Source organism: Callorhinus ursinus, unplaced genomic scaffold (assembly GCF_003265705.2).
Source record: "Callorhinus ursinus isolate GAN/ISIS: 27379988/994484 unplaced genomic scaffold, GSC_fseal_2.0 scaffold51, whole genome shotgun sequence".
In the NCBI taxonomy this organism is placed as follows: domain Eukaryota; kingdom Metazoa; phylum Chordata; class Mammalia; order Carnivora; family Otariidae; genus Callorhinus; species Callorhinus ursinus.
Genome location: NW_027397113.1, coordinates 2,211,931 through 2,233,869, shown reverse-complemented (window position 1 = coordinate 2,233,869; position 21,939 = coordinate 2,211,931). Strand labels below are relative to the sequence as shown.

At 59.5% G+C, this 21,939-nt stretch overlaps 1 protein-coding gene across 4 annotated transcripts in view; it reads left to right on the top strand.

Annotated features, from left to right (window-relative positions):
- The window catches only part of ANO1 (anoctamin 1), a 137,485-nt gene that overhangs the window by 74,869 nt on the left and 40,677 nt on the right, over positions 1-21,939 (top strand). For 3 of the 4 annotated variants that reach the window (XM_073883342.1, XM_073883344.1, XM_073883341.1), the window contains exons 4-12: positions 3,403-3,501; positions 4,288-4,439; positions 5,885-5,939; positions 8,607-8,658; positions 10,869-10,934; positions 11,430-11,485; positions 13,268-13,309; positions 17,700-17,764; positions 18,525-18,659. In XM_073883342.1, coding sequence (XP_073739443.1) covers positions 3,403-3,501; positions 4,288-4,439; positions 5,885-5,939; positions 8,607-8,658; positions 10,869-10,934; positions 11,430-11,485; positions 13,268-13,309; positions 17,700-17,764; positions 18,525-18,659 — 722 coding nt within the window. The remainder of the gene's footprint in view (positions 1-3,402; positions 3,502-4,287; positions 4,440-5,884; positions 5,940-8,606; positions 8,659-10,868; positions 10,935-11,429; positions 11,486-13,267; positions 13,310-17,699; positions 17,765-18,524; positions 18,660-21,939) is intronic. The other variant, XM_073883343.1, reaches the window with a different exon arrangement.

Below are 21,939 nucleotides of genomic sequence, written 5' to 3'. Positions count from 1 at the left end.
CCCTTGTCCTGCTCTACTTGGCAGCAGTTGCCCGTGTGTGGAGGAGGAGGGCCCTTTCTGGGGGTGTCTGGGAGGTGTCCAGCTCCACGGGGGTGGTCCTGGGGCTGCCTGGGAGCGGCCCCCACCTTGGTCGCTGTTCTGAGCCCAGCGGCGCCCGGTTCTTCCCTCTGGAGCTCCTTTGAGGCTGTGATATTTATTTTCTTTTATTTTTTGTCCCGCATCCTTTATCGTTTCTCACGGGAGGGTAGATCTGAGTCCTCTACCTGCTTGTCACAGAGGCAGGACCGTGAATGACTGTTTTCTGGTGGTTTATTTGTCGTGTATTCCTTCAGCATGTCAGGCGGGGGCCTGGGGTGTACAGATGTCCCCGCCCGGTCCTTGCACACCTTCTGGGCCTCCCGCAGAGGCAGCCTCGGTTGGGTCCCCAGCTCACCTGAGCCTTGACCGTGGCAGCAGCTCCACGAGCATGTATGAGGCCTGGTTGTCCCAGTGCAGGACATGACCGCGCCTGAGTGATAGAAGCCAAGAGATTGGCGCTGAAAACACAAACCCTCCCACAGGGCAGCCCTGACTTTCCAAGGGCGCGGCTGCGGAGGCCTCCCTGGTGGCAGCGGCAACCTGGGCACCCCAGTTCCCTCAGTCAGGCCTGCGCGGCAGTCTGAGAGGTGCCCAGGTCGTGAAGCGGCCGGTGGGCCCGCAGGGGAGAGGAGGTGGTGCTGCCGGGAGCTCTCCGGGGAGCCAAGGGCAAGCAGAAACGGCCCACGGGTGGTCTTCACTGTTGCAAACCTTCCAGCGATCCCCAGCCTGCGCCTCAGCCGCCACAGGGGGCCGTGGCCAGACGGCGGAAGCACGTGGTCCAGCCCACGGACTCAGGATGTCCAGGCCCACGGGTGGCCGTGGGGATGTTGGGGGGAGGTCCGGGGGTGCTCAGCCACTATGAATCCCCTGTGGGGATGTTATGTTTGCTTCGTTTGTGACTTCCTTCTGAAAGGAAAATGCCAGAAATGGTTCTGGTCGGGTCACGGTTTTATGAGTTGGGCTCAGAATGGAGGCTTGAACACCCTCCATTTGTGCTGGGTAAGCTCCTGGCCAGGTGAGCACGCTGCCCATCCAGTTGGTGCCCGGGGGCCCTGCCCCTGCCCCTGTCCGGCCTGGCCCTCCCGGCCTTCACCCCGGTGGGTCTGTGGCCTCCCAGGTAATTCCACATCAGGAGGCCCAGAGTTGGGGCCAGACTCGCAGCTCTGGGTGCCTGGCGGGGGAAAGGGGGATATAGCCATCTCATGCTTTCTTTCTGCTGGGGGCGGCTGCGGTCAGGCCGGGCACCACGTTTGAGAACATCCCGTATGTGTTTTTCCCGAACTTGTCCCACGACCCCTTTCCCAAATCCCGCCAGATGTTTCCTGGGAGAGACCTCGTTGCTCACGTAAACAGAGGAGCGTGTTTTCCCAGGCAGACCGGCCACAGGCACCAGCTCCGTGACCACCGGCAAAGAGAAATCTCCATGGGACTGGGAAGGATATATTTTGGGTCTTTGTGTGTGGGTGAGCAGTGCCCAGAAATAGACCTGGGTCTGGAAGGGGGAAAGGCAGGCTCTGCCGTGCGTGGGCTCTTGACGGTCACGTCTCCCTGCTCCAGGGCACCCCATGAGATCGGCCCCGTGCCCGGTTGTCTCCTGGGCCGGGGACGCTGCCGACTCTCAGATCCTGGTGCCCTCCGGGGCTTCCCTGAGCTGGGGAGGCAGCCTCAAGCTTGTTGGCCAAGGGTGACCACGCACATAAGCTGGCGTGGCCTCAGCTGCCCGGTGGCCAAGGAGATGTGGTCCGGAGCAGACCCTTCCTGCCAGCTGGGGGCTGGGCGCCAGGGCCCCCCCGACTGCGAAGCAAGTCCTATACTGCACAGATTTACAGATGACGGAATGGGCTCAGAGAGGTCGAGTTACTTGCCAGAGACACACAGGGACGGGACAGGGTGCCGACTCAGGCCACCACATCTCAAGGCTTTATCTGGTGCCCACTGGACCAACCCCTGGAGGGCAGCAGGAGGATCTGGGCTCCCCTCTCCCACAACCCCCGGGCTGGGTCCTCCAGCTCTACGCTGACATATGTCTGTCCACAAGCCTGTGTGCTGTGTGCCCAGCCCTGGGCCATGCCAAGACTCCAGGCTCCCCACAGTCTGCCCCACACCAGCCCACTTCTGAGCCCTTACCCATCGGGTCTCTGCACTGAGTGCCCTGGTCCTGGCTCGTTCCTTGGAGGCAGCTTCAGGCCCCAAGATCCTGGGCTCATGCTTCTTGGAAGCTCCTCTCACGGTGTAGACAGGCTCCCTGCACAAAGCCCTGCAGGGCTCTGAGCTGCAGATTCAGGGCAAGCACGGTGGTGCCCAAAGCTGTGTCCACCTGGCACCTGCAGATGTGACCTTGTTTGGAAGAAGGGTCTTTGCAGGTGTAAGTCAAGGGTCTCTGGGTGAGATCACCTGGGATTTAAGGTCGGCCCTCAGTCCAATGCCAGGTGTCCTCAGAAGAGAAAGGAGAGAGAGATTTGAAACAGGGGAGAAGCCACATGGTGGCAGAGGTGGCTGGAGGGGCGTGGCCACAGCCCAGGGACACCTGGAGCCCCCTGCAGCTGGAAGAGCCAAGAAGGACCCTCCCCCTCAAGCCTCCAGAGGGAGTGTGACCATAAGGACACCTTGATTTCGGACTTCCAGCTCCAGAGCCATGAGAGAATGAATCGTTTTAAGCCAGGTGGTCACGTGTCACGGCCGAACTAGGACACCGAACCAGGACACTCGTCTAACGAGCTGGCAGAGTGTGCCTCCGCGTCCTCGCTCCGGAACGAGGACAGCGGTAGGGCCCACCCTGCAGGCTCGTGGTGAGGACCAAATGAGCAAGCACACAGCAGGGCATGGAGTGTGGGGCCTGGTGCTTTGTGAGCGGTCCGTGGGTCTCCACCTCCTCGCCATCGCTGTTCCCACTGTGACTGTTTGTGGCTTTCGTCCACATGTGGAGCGTGTGCCCTGTGTGGATGGACGCTATGGGAGTGGAGGCCCCGAGCAGGACTGGGCCTCATGCTGCGGCAGCAACAGAGGAGGCCTGTGGGCCTTCCTCACCCCTGCTTGGGGACAGGAGCTGTTGAAAGTTCCTCTTTTGTGGCAGTGCTGTTTGCACTTCTGCAAGCTCCCCAGGTGTTTTGGACCCTGGGACTCCTTCTGGGCCCTTCTGGCTCCTCGCCACTGTGCAAGGGGGAGAGTCTGACAGTGCCATGAGGCGGTGCCAGGAGGGGGAGCGAGGGGCCGCTGACAGCAGCCCCGCAGAGTGGCTGCCCCATAGACCCAGGTTGTGCCCGTGGGGTGATGGTTTCCGACCCAGGGCTCTCCATGCTGACTGAGGCCTTCTCTCCTTCCTAGACCAAGATTCACGGGGTTGGATTTGTAAAGATCCATGCACCCTGGAATGTACTATGCAGAGAGGCCGAGTTCCTGAAACTGAAGATGCCCACGAAGAAGGTTGGTGCTTCTGTGTGGACGCCGAGGTCCATGCACCGTGCAGATGCCTGGCAGAGAGCGTTGCCAGGAGGGGCTCAGTGGGGAGAAGCCGAGTGAGCTTCGGCGTCACCCCCTGGGAGGGCAGTGGGTCCCCACGTCTTGATTATGGAGGGTAGCACACGGCCCCAGGGGGTCTTCGGAGATCCCAGAGCAAACCCACCGGGAGATGGTGCGGGCAGAGGGGTCAGGGGAACCTGTTACAGATGCAAACATGCAGAGACTTCCCGCTCTGGTTATTCCCACTCGTGTTGTTTTGGCTAATTAATCAGACTCCTGAACACATTGCTTAGCTTGCTGGGATTTTTCTTTTTAATCTCTGAACGCTTCCGGCTGAGAGGCAGTCTGACAGTGTGTTCCTGAGCTCAGCAAGGGTCCGTGTTTTCCTTCATGTGCAGAAAGGAAAGCGGGGGGGGGCGAAGCCGTTCTCGGGGGACAACCAGCCCCTGGCTCCTCAAACCCACTGAGCTCGTGTGGATTACCTCTTTTGAAACAAAACAAAGTCCAGAGGCAGGTTTTCTGGGATGTGTTGTGATTGCATTTTGGAGGGGTTCTCTTCAAACTCAGAGCTTGGAGCATTTATCTGGAAACTGGGCACGGAGGGGGCGCTCTGCCCCCCGGAGCTCTGTTCCCAGGACATGCCATCTCAGTGGTGTGGGACAGTCCTATGACCTTCTGAGAGTAGATTCCAAGGGTCACGGCCCAGCAGATGACGCGGACGTGCCCCCCCCCGCCCGATCTGGTCTGCAGCTCTATCACATTAACGAGACCCGTGGCCTCCTGAAGAAGATCAACTCCGTGCTCCAGAAAATCACAGACCCCATCCAGCCCAAGGTGGCGGAGCACAGACCCCAGACCACAAAGAGACTCTCCTACCCCTTCTCCCGGGAGAAGCAGCACCTGTAAGTGGGAGTCCCCCCACCCCTCCTGGCTTGCCCCTTCCTGGAGGGCCCTGCTGTGTGGACCCCACAGTGTGGTACATGACATGGGAGATGCAGCTTACAGGACAGTCCCCTGAGGCCAGAGATGCTTTCCGTCCCCCCAAAGAAGTAGGGGTTTCAGCCCCTGAAGCACATTCTCAGAAGAGCTTATAGCTCTTGAGCATGGAAGGGGTTCAAAAATGATTTCCAAGATTACTGTTAACTGAGGAATTACGGGGTGAAGAGTCTCGTCCTCCCGCTGGGGACATTTAGGAAAACGTGCATGCGGCTTGGCTTAAAGCCCCGAAGCAGTGACCTGGGCATCCCCCCCGTCCCACCCAGTTCCGTCCCTCCGGGGACGTGTTCCAGTGAGAGGGTCTGGTTAACCAGGCCTCCTGAAGCTGCCGAGCTCTGGGAGGCAGGAACTGAAAAGCAGCCGCAGCTGGAGTCCTGAGGCTCCAGGGACGCGCAGCCAGCAGGGTTGCCTGGCAGGGCTGCCCCTGTTCTAGAACCTTCCCTCCTACCCTGCTCCCAAGGGCAGTGGGTCAGTAGCGGCTGCAGGCCTCCATGGGGCCTCACTGGACAGAGCTGAAGTGTGGGCAGTGGTGGGGACAGAGAGGGCCTGGGCTCTGGGACCCAGAGGGACACGGATGACAAGCGGGAGCGGGATTGGGGGGGTCTCCAGGATGCCCCTAGTCTCACGGGAGGTGGAGAACTGTTTCTCAGCGCAGAGCTGGGGCTTCTGCTCTGGCAAATGTCTTAGTCACAGGGCAGGGGCCAAGCCTGCACTCCGCTGTTATATCCTCCCAGGGATCAGAAATAAGATATTTTTAAAAAGCAGCCCCCAGCCCAGCTCCTTATACTGGCTGCAGGACGGGGGTTCCCAGAGCGCCCTCCTTCTAGGACCCCCAGCGCCCCGGCCTCCCTTGCCCCTGCCCCAGCTACCTCCCTTGGCACCCCCTTGCCAGGCCTGGCTTACCTCCAGGCTCCGTGGGGACGGAGCCCCCCCTCCCCAGCTGTACCCTGAGTGCCTTGGGCACTGGGTGACCTCTCCCAGAGACGTCCCTCTGCCCTCAGGACTGAAACTGTGAAGTACGGGGAGACTGTCTTCGGTATTGGCAGTCTGATGGTGGGACGGACAGCACAGTCCCCATCCCCGGCAGCGTTGACGCAGAGACCAAGGGCATCATCAGAGGGAAGCAGATCCTTGGGAGGGAGGTGTGGGTGTGCAAGCCTCCCGGAGGGGGCTGGGGGAGTGACACAGACTGTTCCAGATGCCCGGGGTCAGGGCACACCTGGCGTTTAGAGGGAGTTGCCCAATGTCACGGTCACGGCTCACGGGGACCGTGTGTTTTCCCAGGGCCTTGGAAACCCAGAGAGCCGACTCCAGTGAACTGTGTGTCTCTTTCTTCCCAATATTTCAACAGATTTGACCTGTCTGACAAGGATTCCTTTTTCGACAGCAAAACCCGGAGCACAATAGTAAGTATCCCTCGAGGGAATCGCTGGCTCACCAGCAAGGTGGCTCCGGGGAGAAGCGGTTGATAATTTCATTTCAGCAGAACTCCTCCAGGTGGAAGCTGGCTCTAATTGTCTGTGACAGTGATAATTAGAATAATAAATCAAAGAGGCTGTGGGGGCCCCAGGGGAGGTCCCCAGTCCTCCTCCGCAGGAGGAGGAGAGTCAGGTGGAGCTGCAGGAAAGGGGCAGGGGGACTCCAGACCCCTCAGCACCTGTCCCTGGCCTTCCTGCCCTGGCCCTTAGTGGGGCTAGCGGGGCCCCGGACCCGGAGGTTCCCACGCAGGCAGGCCTGGCAGGAGTGATGGGGTGATGGAGGCAAAGCCGTGTGGGTTGGGGCAGATTTCCGGGGCTGTGCCAAAGGAGCAAATGGAAGTTCGAAATCTGACCAGGCCACCCTGCCCTATTCAAGGTATTGGTTTAATGTTTATCCATTGGCCGCCAACTTGTCCACCAGCCAAGCTGGGCCGTGCACGGCTCAGGACCCAACTTTTATCTGCACAAGAAATTAACCTCACAGCCAAGCTCCCCGCCCAGAAAGCCCAGCCTGGAGGAGAGAGGTGTAGGGCTGTGGGGTGGGGGGCAGCCACTTGACCTTGAGCAGATAACTGCCCCTCACGGCCACATCTCCAGGCTGGCAGGTGGCCAGGAGCGGGGACGGTGGTTCAGGTCGCATTGGTGAAGGGGGCTCCGGCCGCTGCTGGGAAGGCAGGTCGGGGTCCCATCTGCCCCTCTGTCCCCTCCCAGCCTCATGACCTGGGGAGGCACGGAGCCTGCGTCAGAACGAGAGAATGGTTCTGGCTTCTAGCTCAAGGCAGCGGTGCACCTCCACCCAGGGCGGCCTGGGCACAGCGCGGTGATTTATGTTACCTGTGTTACTGATTAATCTTGGCAATTAAATCTCATCATAATAAATAAGAAGGAACGCGTTTATGTGAAAACATCAGCCAGCTGGAGTGGCTCGGGGCTGACAGGTATCCATGGAGGGAGCACCTCCCTCAAACATCGACCACTTGAGAGAACCATCCAGTTTCACTTTGTCTTCGTTCGGAGATAGAGAATGAGTGTATGCCCCAGCCTTTCACATGATCTGGGGCTGCCAAAATGCTCCCCAGAGGCACGGGGCAGGGAGCAAATTCGTGAGCCTTTCACATGATCTGGGGCTGCCAAAATGCTCCCCAGAGGCACGGGGCAGGGAGCAAATTCGTGAATTCACTCTTGCTCTTGCTGGGGGGCGGGGGGGAGTACATATGTGAATGGAAAGCCCTAGACCCCGTCTCATTGGGAATCTGCTATAAAATAGAGTTCAGTCTGTGATCCCAAGTCACACAAAGCAGTTCTGTCCATAAGTACTAACTGCACGATCCATTTTACCTCTGGGGGTTGGGGGGCCTCTCTCCCAGAGACCTCGAGGGCCGGTTTGTAAACTGGCCGATGCTCCGGAGAAACTGACAGTTCAGAACTTTGTCCTTGGGTAGTCAGGCCCCATGGTCTTGGCGACCCGACAGCATCCGGCTCTGGGGTGAGGTCATTCTAGGCAAAGGCGTGGAGGTCGACAGCCCTCCTTGCCTCCTTCCCCACACTCCTGGCGTCGGGGTCGCCCAGTGTGCAGGTGGGTAGGAGTCAGGATCAGCAGGAAGGGCAGGATGTGTTGGTCTTGGGACTCCCACCTTCAGCCTGTAGGCGCGAGGGAGCCGTAGAAGGTTGCAGAGCAAGGTTTAGGATGTGGTCAGGTCGGTTCGAGCAGGATGATGGCCAGCTGTGAGAGGGCAGGTGGAGGCAGATGTGGGCTTACAGGTGGTCATGAACGGGGCCGTGACCATGGCTGGATGGGAGGCGGTAGTTCGGGAGAGTCAGCAAGGTCAGGATGGGGCCCCCCAGTTAGATTCGGGGGTACCGGGGAGAGGTCCGACGGCCTGAGTGGCTCATTCGTGCAGTTATTGGTGGGAGGGAGGGAGGAGGTAATGGGTGCCTCTGCGGAGGAGGAAGGTGGCACTCTGAGACAAGAGCAGAGTGGGAAGGCAGAGCAGGGGGGTAGCAGCTGCCCTACAGCCACTTAGATCTCGGGGACCAAGTGCTTCTAGCAGAGGGAACAGCGAGGGTGAGGGCCCTGGGCCTCGGGAGAGGGTTTGGTGAGCGAGCGGAGCAGCGAGGAGGCCGGGTTGCTGGGCCAGGGCCGGACGCAGGAGAGCAGGTGCAGGGCCGGGGGGTGCCACGGGCAGCCGGTGCGGAAGCCGAGGGCCTGGAGGGAGGATTGCTGCTCTCTCACTGCCACGGGTCCTGTGGCTCTGAATCCCAACTCCCTTTCCAGCCGGAGGGGAGGGTGGGCCCATCCCACGGGGCGCAGCAGACAGCTCTCAACCCCAAACAGCACGACGTGGTCGGTGCCTCACGGAGGGAAGTGAGAGATGGGGGTCCTCCTGTCCTGCCGACTCCTCCCTTGGACCAGCACACCCTTGGCGCGGGGGACGTGCATCCGTAGAAAGGCCCGCCGTCTGTCCTCAGAGGAGCGTGGGCGGCTGTCGCTGGTCGCGCTCAACCGTGTCCCCTTTTTGGCCGCCGCGTGACCGTCTCTGCATGCCCTGGCTGCCTCAAGTAACTGTCTGCCCCTCCTTCTTGTCTCTGCAACAGGTCTATGAGATCCTGAAAAGAACAACGTGTACCAAGGCCAAGTACAGCATGGGTGAGGACATTGCTGGGGCCTGAGCTCAGCGCTCCCCTCCCAGCACTAATCTTGCCTCCCATCACCTCCGTGGGAGGCGGGCAGCCGGTTTGGGGGTTTTTAGAAGGTTTTGATTTAAGCCGGTGTAGCTGCCAGGCGGGAGAACTGCTCCAGGACCGCGGGGCCGCTCTACGGCGGTGTGTCAGCCTCTCCCTGCAGAGGTGGTGAATCTGGCTGCTGGAAGCTGGAGGGGTGACCAAGGCGCCGTCACCCTCTGTTGACCCTTACGGTCCAGGGGGAGGGCGTTAGGGTTCCGGCCGGGGGTGATGGCCCAAAGCAGCTCCCCGTGGCTGGGAAGCAGCCAGACATGCACCCAGCTTGGAGTGGAAGGCGCCCCACGGGGGACCCACAGAGCTCCACACCGGGCCTTGCTGAAAGGCGCGTCCTCGGCAAACACCCCAGTTCCAGAACCTGCCACAAAACCAGCCCAGCTGGGCACCTCGCATTCCGGTTTATAGCACCCACCAAGCCACGGATGCAGAATTTTCCCGACCAAAGTGTGTCAAATCGAACCCCCACCCCCACCCCAGCATGGGTCCCCCGCCCGCAGCTGCAGGCTGAGGTCACCAAAACCAAACACTTCAGAGCAAAGGAATGCCTTTTGCTAGGGTTCCTCCTTCTTAAGCTTGTGCACGCCCCGCTGAGAGCTGTGCGTGCCCTCCAGGGCCACGCAAGGGGTCGGTGCATCCGGGACGGAGGGTCCTCGCACACTTGGCTTCCTGCAGAGGGGAAAATGCCTGCTGGGACCGATCGGAGAGCAGCAGGGTAGGGGAGTGCTGGGGGCCGGGGTCAGGCAGGCTGCAGGTTCCCTGGCCAGTGTGGCCGATGGCCAGTCACAGGGGCCTCCTTCTGGGCCTGCAATCTCTGATCCCGTGTCCTAAGTCGGTGGGAATTGGGGGGGGGTCCCATCCAGGGGTCAAGAGGAGCCCGGGAAAACTGTCAACCATAGGCCCGGCCCACCTTAGACCGAGCGAGAGCCTCCAGAGTGGCCCAGGTCAGCAGAGGTGGGAGGAAGTGTGGCTCCTGTTCCAGCCTCAGTCGGCCTGGAGATTCCCTGTAGGGTCCCTTCCAGTGCAAACCTGCATGGTTGCACTGAAGGTTTGCAAAGAGCCCAGGGTCTGGGGGCTTCTCAGCTAGAGTTGATCCCTGCTCTGGGTCGTCTCCAGGGGCGGGCATCTCTGGTGAATCTGGTGACAGAGCAGATAGATCAAGGGTCCTCGTCTGCACCCCCACTTCACCTCGGTGCCTTGCCTGAAAGCCCTACTCACCTCCAAATTCACTCATTCAACTTGTAGCCAGTATTGATGGATTCTGTCACCCTCAGGGGATTTATGTTCTGGGGGAGGAAATAGATAATAACCAGAAAAGGCAGAACATCATCTTGTGGGGGTGAGGAAGGCTGCCAGGAGGATTTAGGAACGACGATCGGAAAAGGCCTTTCTGAGGAGGAGACATTTGAGCAGAGATCTGAAGAAAATGAGGGGTCCAGACCTGTGCAAAGGCCCTGTGGCAGCACCGTGTTGAGAGTGTTCTAGCAACAGTAAGGAGCCAGCGAACCTGAATCAGACCCACATCCACTTTCATTACAGATGAATTTTCATGCACGTGGGCTTTAGCTGGATGCTTCCACCTGTCTCTGGTTTGGATTTCTAAGCATCCCTCGGGTACCCTGGTCATTCCAGATCACTAACAGAGAAGATGATCTGTTTTTAAGTGGAGCTCAGGAAGACACTCTCCCACCCTTTCCCAGTGGCATAGTAAAGGGTGGGCCGGCTAGGCCACCGAGAAACCTACAAAGCCTCTTTGGCCGGGCTAAGGGTTCTGTGACCAGCAAAGGGCTCTTGGAGACTCTGGAGCAGCACTGGCCCCCGAGGGCATGTGCGAGATCAGGCTTCCAGGAGCCCCCATCCCCACGTGTGGCCGGCTCAGCCTTCCCTCCCCAGCACGGTCTCCTGGGGCCGGGCGCCGAAGGCACAGCTCCGGGTTCTGGGAGGCGCAGGTGACTTGTGTAGCGTGCCCAGTGCAGGGCCTGGGGCAGCTGTCAAGGCCGTGGCCACTGCTCCACCACCCCCCAGGCGTGCGGACCGCCATGAGCCAACGCTTTCTCCCCCAAATGCAGCTTTGGTCCTTTCAGACGTTTTCATGTAACTAATAGCCCGATGTACAAACAGGGCAAGGAGAGGGAAGAAAGAAGGACTCTGCCCTTTTAAATAAAAGGCGAAAATGTAGTAAATACGGTAAGTGCCTCCGCCTCCGCCCCCGCCCCGTGGGGCCTGCAGGCCTCCCCCTCGGCTTTCCCAATCAACCTAAAATCTAATTCCAAATTGTATGTGTGTTTTCCGACACATCAATTTTCCCACCCATATTTTTCTCGTGATTCAGCTTTTCTAACCACTTGAAATCCATCTTTCTAGTCTGTAGGCTTGCCCTCAAGCAGGTGTGGGTAGTTGGTGAATTGCAGGCTCGGGGGTGCCTCCTTCCTCCCAGGCGTAACTGTCTCTTGGGGTTTCCTCTGTGTCTTCCTAATCCTGCCGATAGAGCATGTTTTTACCGTCTCCTAGTCGAACCCGGGGAGGAAACGCCAGAAAGGTGGCCTGGCTCTGTGCAGCCAGGTGCAGCGGGCTTTGAGAAAATTCTCGGCGACAGACACGGTCCTGGGACTGCTCTGTTGGCAAAGAGAGCGGCAGGAGACGTACCTGGTCCGTAATCCTCTCTCTCCCTTTATTTTTAAGGTATCACGAGCCTACTGGCCAATGGCGTTTACTCGGCCGCCTACCCCCTGCACGATGTGAGTAACCTTGACAAGGCACTCACGCCTGCGTCACTGAACGCCCCAAATCCCCGCGGGCCACACCCCCAGGGAGCTCTCATTATCCTGCGGTCTCGGCTTCCTGCTTTGGCTCTCCTGTAAATGTCAGCTGCACCCAGGCCTTCCTGGCCAGACCAGGGGGGACCAGGCCCTTACACCCAGGGTATCTTTTCTTGCAGAGCAAGCCCACCGAGGCAGGGGCGTTTGTGGCAGGAACCCTGCCCGGGCGGGGTGTAAACCTTGTGGCCGGCCAGTCCACACAATGTCCCCCCCCGGCCTGGGTCTCCCTGGCCGCCCCGCCCTGCCCCCACTCTGGCAGAGTGACTGGGACTCTGCATGTATCTATTTCTGCAGAGCAAGCGGCCAGCTTCCTGAGCTGGATCTCCAAATCCCTCTGGTATCCCCCGACAAATATAGCCTGTGGCCACGGCCGCGCGTTGGCTCCGTTGAGGTGCAGAGGGATGATTCTCTTCTTGTTGTCTCCATGGAAACGGGGGCTAGGGTTCAGCGGGGCACGGGAATGCACTGTGGGGCCCGAGCAGTGTGGGAACCCCGGACCGTGGGCCTCTGGAACGTTCCAAATGGGTGTTGCCCAAGGACTAGGAGCCACGGAGCAGGAGAGAGCAGAGGAGGGTGGGGCAGGGAGTCAGGGCACCCAGAGTCTAGTCCTGGCCACGTTCCCCTGTGGCCCCGAGTGGAGGCAGCCCCTGTCCCCTCTGTGCCTCGCGTCCCCATCTACAAGTGGGGAATGGTTCCCAGCAGGCGTCCAGAGGGAGCAGAAGTGAGAGGGCTTCCAGTATGACCTTGGATTGGAGAAACCCAATTGCCAGAACAGCAAAGGGCCATCCCTTCAGACCCCTGACTCTGACCTGCTCTTTCACTGCGGGGAGCTAGGGTCCAGTGACCGAGCTTTCCCACCTCTGTGCCTTTGGGAATGCTGTTCCTTCTGCCTGCATGCTCTTCCCCCACTCCCCCAGGGCCACACAGAGCCCTCCTTTTCCCCCTGCACGGGTGACTTCTCCCTGCCTCCCCTCCCCCCGGCCTCTGAGGTTCCCTGTCCCACAAAAACACCACTGTTTGGCCACCGTTCCTTGGGCATATGTCTCATGAAAGCCTTCGCGCTTGGCATTTTGTAGGTGCTCAATAAATGCAGTGTTGATTTGGGGCGTGTGGAGTAAGTTGCCTCGGCCAGTGACCTGCTGGGTTTTTAAGGGTAGGGCTCAGACCTCACGTGTCCCGGCCAGTGGTTCCGGCTGAAGGGGCCTCAACCACCCTCCATCACCCTCCATCAGTGGGTGCTCACCTGCCCTGCAGGCTCCAGGAATGCAGCCCCCCAGCCCCGCCCAGCCGCACTCACAAACTTCTGGGCCTTTCAGCTGGTGACCCCTGCTAGATGTCAGGGCCACTTTGCTTCTCTGAGCCTCAGTGTTGCCATGTGTGAAATGGGAGTGTGGGTGCTCGCTGATCTCTGTGCACAGTGACCATAAAACCTCGGGCCCTCCGGGGGCCCTTGGGAGTGAAAGGGATCCCCACCTGGCAGGGCCAGATTCTGGGGCCTCCCGGCAGATGGGACAAACATTCACCCTATTGAAACAATGCAGAGGCTCCCGCCAACCTTCCCTGTCCCATGACTGGCTCCTGACTGGGGTTATCCTATCTGTGTTCGCGAGCGTGGCTGGTGCTTACGTTTGGAAGCATTGCGGATTTGAGCTCCTTGCAAGGTCTATCAGGTGGTGATAGCTTTCCTTTTCTCCTGAACAGGGAGACTACGAAGGTGAAAACATGGATTTCAACGACAGAAAAGTAAGTGGATGCAGAGCAGATGGAGGGCCGTGGGCGGGGCGGGGCTACGTGGTGGCCCATGGGGCAGCAACACTCCGGCCCCACGTCTGGGGGGACGGGGCAGAACTTCAGCCCGCTGGTGTGCACCCACCTCTCTGCATCTGAGAGGTGTCCGGGCGGGTTTTGGGGAACGTGTGAAAGCGAGGGTGTGTTTCTCTACCTTGGCCTTCCCCGCCGGCCCCAGAGAGCCACAGCCCCCTCCACACACTGGGGAGACTAGTGGACGTGGTTCAACCCTGTGTTTCTCAAACTTATTTGACCTGGAGCCCTTTCTAATGGAAAGGGTATTGAGCTGGTGTTCCTGGGGTTATGCCTCCGAGACACCGAGTGATCTGTTTATGGTTCAGTGCTCTCCCTGATCCTACGTACCTAGGCTCCCTGCGTCCCCACCCCCACCATGGCCACTTCTCTGTCCTCCTCACTCAGGAAGGTTCTTCTCTGCCATCCTGCCATCCTGCACACAAGCCAGCGTCTGGCTTCCAGCCTCTTCCCCGCGCCCACCTTGCCCTGCCTCCCACTTCCCAAACAAGTGCAGACTTCCTTCAGCTTGGGTGGGGAACAGACCTTCTGGGCCCATTTTTGCCCCTCAAGAGCAGATCCTTCAGAGGCAGTGGGTAGAGACGCTTCCCTGGGAACCTCACAATGGTGGCCTTGTCCCAGATCTCGGGCTGGGAACCTCTGTGTATGGAATGTTCTCCATTCCTGCCTCCCGCCAGCCCCCCATACATGTTTTTAAACCTCTGGTACTGGATACAACTTGCCTGCCCGGGAATCCGGCTGAAGATGCTATCTGATTTAGCTCAAAAATGACATATTTGGTTATTTTTAGTGGAACATCTGGCATTCGTCTGAGACCCAGTGACTTGCAGAACCCCCCCCCCCCACCACCACCCAATTCAATCCCACTGGAGAAGCACCGTCTCCTCCCCAGGCCTGCCTGGGCCAACTCTGGCCTCGGAGTCCATCCTCCTTCATGCCTTTGTGCCCCTGTGCCAAGTGTCTGGTGCCTTCCCTCCACAGTGACCCCCTTTCAGGCCTAATTCACAGGCCACTGTGGCCTTCTTCCCACCCGCCTCCCTGTGCACCAGCCACGCTGACCACCTCACTAATCTGAGACTACTCATCTGGTGGTCACATGCTGCCAAAACGATCTCATTCACTTACTTATTCAGGAGCTACTTACTGGGCACCAGGCCCAGCAAACATGGCTCTAGGTTTGTCCAGACCCACCTGTTCCCTCTGCCCGGAATGCTGCCCACCCTCCATCCCCCCCATGCCCACTGAATTTAATGTACCAGCTGTGAGTACCAGGCCTGGCCCATGGGGGTAATCCAAGAGCATTGGATGGATGATGGGTGGATGATGGTTGGATAGATGGGGAGATGGATGGATAGGTGGATGATGGATGGATGGATGAATGATGGGTGGGTGACGGGTGGGTGGGTGGATGATGACTGGCTAGATGGGGAGATGGATGGGTGGATGATGGGTGGGTGGGTGGACAGATGGAAGGGAGGGAGAGAGGGAGGAATGTTACAGGTAGGTGTTTGGGTTCTAACTCAGAGCCTTGGAGAACTTCTCGTTCTCCCAAGTGGCTCCATCTTAAGTGACCTGGTTCTGAGTATTTTGCCTTTCCAGCGACAAAATTGGTGGCTCCCCCACTATTGGTCCCACCAGTGGCAGGGGAGCCCCCAGTGCCTGGCCCTGGATATGTCACAGGATGGAAAGGGGAGTGCAGTGAAGCCAAGGCCATTTTCCTGTGCCGAGCAGGAGGAGCACACGTAGGAATGCTTAAGCAAAGAATCAGGCCAGGGCCAAGGCTGAGCATGGTCAGAACAGTCATAGACACTCGGGGCCCTTGGGAGTGGGAGCGTTCCTTCGTCCGGGGACATGGAGCGGGGCAGCTACTCCAGATGTGGATTGAGTTGTCTCCGTCCCCATGCTGGACTGAGAGCCACAGGACCCTGACCTTCATTCCCTCTCTCCCTCCTTCCTTCCATAGTTACTTACTGGAACCCTGTTATCTGCCCCAGGCCCTGTGTGAGGTTCTGGGCATAACGTGGACCGGGCAAACCTGGCCCTCATGGGCCTCCATTCTAGGGAGAGACGGCAAGGGGCAAGTGCATACACAGTAATTGAGGACAGAATCTGTGCCGTAGCGGGCCTGCCCAGCCGTGTGGGCCCAGGTGGGAGGTCTGGGCCGAGAGATGCCGGTGGGTTGAGCCAGGCTCCCTCTGAGGTCCGGGGCCACTGTGCCCCGTTGGCCCACCCCAGGGCCTGACACCTCCCACCCTGCTTGCAAGGCTGAGGTGCACCCTCGGAGCTCTGCCAACCATAACAGGGAAATCTTGACTTTGACTTCTCCACTCTGCCAGCTGCAGGGTGATTGATGTTCCCTTCTTGGCAGGAAGAACACTCCACTGAGGTAAAGCGGTTGTGCAGAGAGCCAGGGTGTGTACCCCCAGCTGTCCCATGCACCCGCGAACGGTGGGCGCCAGCCAGCGTCAGTGGGCAGGCCCGGGAACGCAGGGGCCCGCGTGACGAGGCCATGCCTTTGAGAAGGGCCTTCTGTCCCCCAGCCCAGTCTCGGACCCCCTCTTTCCCTCCCTCCTCCCTCCTTCTGCCCCCCAGCTCTGGTACGCCTCCTGGCCTGCGTGTGCTCAATATCAGCAGCTTGATTTCGATGGAGGGGAGGAAGCTGCCCAGGTCAGTGATGGCCGCTTTGCTTTTCCGGAGGTGGTCTGTGAGCTCATCCAAGTTTGCTGTTTGCAGAGTGACACTGGGGGCTTTTCGTTGTTGTCCGTGTAACCAGGCCTGCCTAGACGTGGCGAGCCCCAGCGCTGTGGCTTTCACGAGGCACAAGCCCTTGGGGATCCCCTCTGACCCGGGAAGAAGGACAGTCTCCACCAGAATAGTGGAGGCCACAGGCTCAGAGAAGAGGGTCTGCCCTGGATGGCCAGCAGGGCTCAGAGGGGAGGGGGCCCTCCCAGGAGTTAGGACTCAGACTCAGAGCCCAGAATGCCCGCTGGAGGTCCAGCAGAGCCCACATTCCCGCCCAGGAGTGGTGTCCTTAACTCCCGCCTCTCTCCTCCGAGACAGAGGGGGGGCCCCCCATGCACCCCACTTCCTCCAGAGGCCACCCACCAGCAGCCAGCCTTGCTGGTAGTCCTTCAGGACGTGGACCCTGCCGAACACATCCCGTCGTGGCACTTACAGAAAGACATAAAGTCGAAAGACAGCTCATTTTAGAGATCAGAGCGGATGTGTGTGTTGACTTTTGAGGAAATACAGCACTTGTGTTCTGCATACTATTTCTCAGAGCTGACTCCCTGGTCTGTGGGTGCAGGACTCCTCCCAGCGAGCCTTCGTGCACACCGTTAATTTTCGGAGAATTACCTAAAGATATCTGGTGCACATTAAGCCATCAGCTCCGGACTGCGGGGAGGTGGGGGCAGGTGCATCTGTCAGCATGGGCTGCCGTAGTAGAATACGCCGGCCAGAGCCTAAACCGCAGGGAGCTCATGGGGCGGTCTCCCGCCTGCCTCCCTCCCGTTCCCCGTCTGATGCCGGCAGGGGCAGGCGGCCAGGCACAGGGGGTCCCAGCTGTGTGACTTAGGCTTTGAGTTAAGGCTGGTGAAGCATCATTGACCCACATGGGTGGGATTTCTCTCTTAACATCACCAGTCCCAACATGGTATCTTTCTTAGGACACTCTCTGCATGTTCGTACAAGGTTTTCGATCCATCCAGCTCATTACCATCCCTGCCCAGAGCCCGGGGGGTAATGGGGCATGTGTAAATTTCATTTATTTCACTAAGCCGTGTTAATCAGACAGCCCATCTCAGGAGAGTTTTGAACGCCTTGCCACTGGTATTTCTCTGCTCCAGAGCGTGGTGGTCTCTGTCCTTTATAAAGAATGACACGGCGTCTGACAGGGACAGCCGAGAACCCTAAGTGGAAAAGCCTCACAGGGTCCGGCCATTTTAGATCAATTCCGGATCAGATCATGAAGAGCAAGGCTTCCATAATGATTCCAGAAGCTTCTGTCGCGTCTAGCCCATTCTTACTCTGGTGTCAGCTCAGCTCCTACCGCCGATGAGTTCTATGAGACCCTTACCGGAGCTGAAAGGTTCCTGTGGGTCTCCCCGGTCAGGACGGAAGCCCCGGAGCTCGGGGCTGTGTCCGCCGTGCTCACCTCTGGAAGCCCAGTGCCCCGCATGGTAGCCGGCACACGGCCGAATCTCAAGAACTATTTGTTGAATGAATGAATGATGTCCCTGTGAGCTGAGTACACCAGATCTGGGAAGCAAAGCTCCATTTCCACAAGCCCTCACCACTTGCTCTCCCCCAGCTCCTGTACCAAGAGTGGGCAAGCTACGGGGTCTTCTATAAGTACCAGCCCATCGACCTGGTCAGGTAAGAGAGGACCCCAGGTGCGAAGGGGTGGGCCTGGCTGCTCCGAGGCTGCAGGGGGCCAGTCCCTGGTTTGGACCGCACTGAATATTCAGCACCTGGGAACCTGTCTGAACGTGAGGAGCTTGGGAAGGGGGCCCCAGGTCCCCCGTAGGCCCGTAGGCTCACTGGAGGGTGGGCTCTTTCCATCATGTTCTCCCTCTTCTCCTGAATGCCCAGCTCCACTCAACCAGCTGGGTGGCCGGTGGGGCTCCTTGCATGGCTGGGTTGAGGGGAAGGAGAAAGCTGTCCTCTCTCCCGGGGCAGGAAGGGGAGCAGATACGTGTCCTGTGGGGAGACCTGCGGACTAGAGTCCAGCCCGTGAAAATTATTAACCCCCTCAAGGCACCAGAGGTGCTGAATGTGAGGAGGGTTGGTTCTCTTGGTGCCTCCAGGCCGGAGTTCATTCCAGCTCTTACACTGAGCCGGGACTTGGGACAGAGCAGACGACCTCCCAGGCAGCCCACTGCGACGCCCCCCCCCCGCCCCGCCCCGGGCCTGGGCCTCACAAACAGAATGGCCCACCTTCCCGGGGTGCAGAAGGGCAAGGGGCACCCCGCCCCTGACGGCCGGGTCCAGAGCCCCCACCCACTCTCAGTCCTGCTTGGGAGAAGCCGGGGCCCGGTTCGAGCTGCTCCTTGCCGGGCAGGGAGGTGCCACACATCCCGCATGGGTTTGCAGTGAGCATAAGCTCGTCTCTGTTTGGCTTTGCCCTGCGGTGCAGGAAGTACTTTGGGGAGAAGATTGGCCTGTACTTCGCCTGGCTGGGCGTGTACACCCAGATGCTCATCCCCGCGTCCGTGGTCGGCATCATCGTCTTCCTGTATGGATGCGCCACCGTCGATGAGAACATCCCCAGGTAGGCGGGCAGCCCCTCCCTGCACATGCCCTCTGCTCACCGAGGAGCCGCATTCCTCCGGCAGGCCCTGGCCCAGCAGGTCCTTGAACCTGCGGGCCACCCCCCCCAGGGGGTGCGGAGCGCCGTCTGAGAGCGCAGACGCCCGGGAGACACTCTCTTGTCCGGAGGATGACGTAAAATAAGCATCCAGCTCCTTTTCCTTCTTGGGAGGTTTTTTGCCCTCTTTGAAATGAGTTTCTAATTCTTCAGTGACAAGGAACTTCAGGTCTCGTGCGTGGACTCCGCCCACCGGGTCCCTTTCTCCACGCTGGCTTCCCCTCTCCCTGTGGCCCCGGGGGGCTTCGCAGGCACAGGGCTGATGCTCCTGCTGCGGTTCCTCGAGGGTTACGTCAGGCACGGGGAGCTCTTGGAAGAAGGCCGGGGGACCCGAGACGGCCTGGCCTTGTGCTGGGGTGTGGTTCTCCCAAAGTGGCAGCCAGAACGTGAGTCAAGCAGTGGGAGCCCGGAGGCTGTGGTCCTCGGTGGGCACGGGAGTGTCCTGTCTCTTCCTGCCGTGTGCCAGGGCCGCGAGCCCTGAGCCAGAGGTGACCGTGTTGTGTGTTCCAGACGACAGGCCCCTGCCTCGGTCAGGGACGCTGCTGCCTGGCCCGCCGGCCCTGCCTGCCACAAGCGTGCAGGCTCTCGGGGAAGTCCAGGGACATCAGTTCCATTATAGCTCTTACGACTCAGCCCCATGTCTCCAAAGCAGAGCCGCGGCTTGGAAAATTCATCAGTAGTCCCAGTCAGTAAGATCAAACGAGTCTCTCACCTGGCCAAGAGACCGGCTTATTACAACTCCACAGCACAGAAAGGCCATATCCGGCAAACTTCTGTGTAAATGATGCTTTGATGCATGAGTAACACCTAAAATATTTCCACCCACCCGGGATCGAAACGTTAAAGGAATCTGGCTTACGTCCCCTCCAGGGCTATTTTGGGCACAGACAGAGCAGAGGAAGCTTAGTCCCCTTGTTGCCTAACGTGACATGAGACCATTGTGCTTGGGTCTGACGGTGGCCATCAGGGTAGCCCAGGTGTGATGCTGATTTAGTTCCAAAGCCCCAAGGGGTGGTGACATGGCAAGTGGCAGGGGCCCCTGGGGGCTTCACCTCCCTTCCTCCCTCCCTACCCCACCCCCCCAAGAGGTAGTGCTGCCAGGAGAGCCTCAGCCAGGAGGCTCTGCCCGGGCACGTCTGCACAGCCAGGGCGCCGAGGTCCCCGAGGCCAGGCCAGCGCCACCACGTCCTGACATGTGGCCAGGGATGTGAACCACATTCACGGCGAATTCTGGACGCCCGTCCGACCTTGGCCTCAGCCGCTGCCCGGTTAGCGCCTTGGGCGAAGAAGGAGGTGTGTGTTACCCCCTTGGAGTCTGATCCGTCCAAGTCTGTAGGGAAGCCGGTGGCCCTGCCCCTCGAGGTGCCGCCTGCCACTCCAACCCGGCCCATCCCCTCCAAAGAACAGACCTCCCATTCCTTGTCTTTATTTTGGCTGTGGGTGATGAAGGGCGAGGCAGAGGGTTTAAAACCGGCAAAAAAAAAAAAACGGCTTTTTATCTGGCTGGCCTTGTTTATGCCAACGGGGAGGCGGGCTGGGCGGCGGGCAGAGCTGCACAGTCTGGCCCCTGCCCCCCGCAGGGCTCTGGGCCCCCCAGCCTCTGGCCAGGTCACTGGGGCCCCAGGCAGCATAGAGACAGTGGGGGCCATTATCAGTGCCCCCCACACCTGCCACCACCCAGGAAGGGCCCTCAGGAGAGAGGGAGCTCGGCGAGGGGCAGGAAATGGACCGTTCATGACAACTGTCTGTGCTTGGTTACCCCCAGGGTAGTAACAGGGCTTCATGGGCATTCCCCAGTTTCCCCAGTGTCCCGACAGCATGGGTGCTCATTCCCAGCAGCCCCGTTCTACAGATGGGGAAACTGAGGCCCAAAGAGTTTGAGTCACCCCCCACCCCCCAACCACACAGATTACAAATGGTAGAGCCGAGCCCTAAAGCCCGAGCTGGTTGGCTCTGGGGTCCGCACAGCCCCACCACCTGTGTGTGCCGGCCCTGCTCCCGCACACACGCACGTGCAGGCACGCGCACGTGCACTCACTTCCCCAGGTGCTCCGAGGCAGCAGCCTCCTTGCCACGATCATCATTCCACCTCCGTGCCTGACAAAGTGCCTGGCACACAGTGTTTTCATAGCGTAACTGTGAAGAGAGCCAGAATGCCCAACTGGCTGACACAGCGGGTCCCCGAGAGCCTTTCAGCGGGTGTCCTGCTGTGGGCCAGGCATAGCTGTGTGCATAAGTTCATGTGCATCCAGAAATAAGAAACAAAAATAACCCCCCCCCTTCAGCCTCTGGGAATGAGCACTCCTGCCTGGGGTCTATTTATAGCTCAGTGTCTGGTCCAAGTTAGCAGGAGGAGAAAGTTCAGGGCAGGTAGAGCTGGAAGCACCTTACTCTGGCTCCTCTCCTCATCTCCCAGAAGGAGAAACTGAGTCTGAGGCTAAAGGGCCTGGCCAGGGGCACAGAGGGCAGGAATAGCCAAGGGAGGACCCAGGAGCAATAGGTGAGAGCCTGCGGTCTCTGGGCAAGTAGACGAGAGCCGTGAAGGAGCATGGCCCAGTCCCCGCTCTGCTGTGTGACCCTCAGCAACTTACTTCCCCTCGCTGGGCTTACTTCTTCATCAATGAAGATGGGATTGTAATAGTCCCAAAAGCTGGTCTGGGCCAGGTGGACGCCCTTGCAGGCTCCTGCTCACACAGCTGACAGCCCTTGAATTTTGGTGTCTTCCAGTATCGGCAGGAGAGAGCCTGAGTGCCAGGGTGCTGGTGGAGGAGGGAAGGCACTGGGCATCGTGCACCTCCCCTCCGGTCCCTCCACAGCAGCCGGGCTCCAGCCCCAGACTTCATGTCTGCCCAGCAGGATAAGAACCTGTGTTCAGCGGGACCCACTGTCCCGGCCAGGCACCCCTCGGCTCCTGAACGAGCCCTGCGCAGTGGATGTCCCCCACTCCAAGCTGCCTGTCGATGTGTTCCTTCCAGCCCAGCTCCCTGTCTCCCCTATGCGTCCAGAGCGCCCCGGGAGGCAGATACCCGGGCAGCCCCCAAGGCCAACTGCCCCACAGCATCCCCACCAGGGCGAACGAGCCTATATGCACCGTGCCTAGGACATGCAAGGGCACAGGGGGGCACAGCATATTTGTGGCTTCACCTGTTCCTCTAGCTGTCTTCCGGGGCCTTTTAACGTGAGC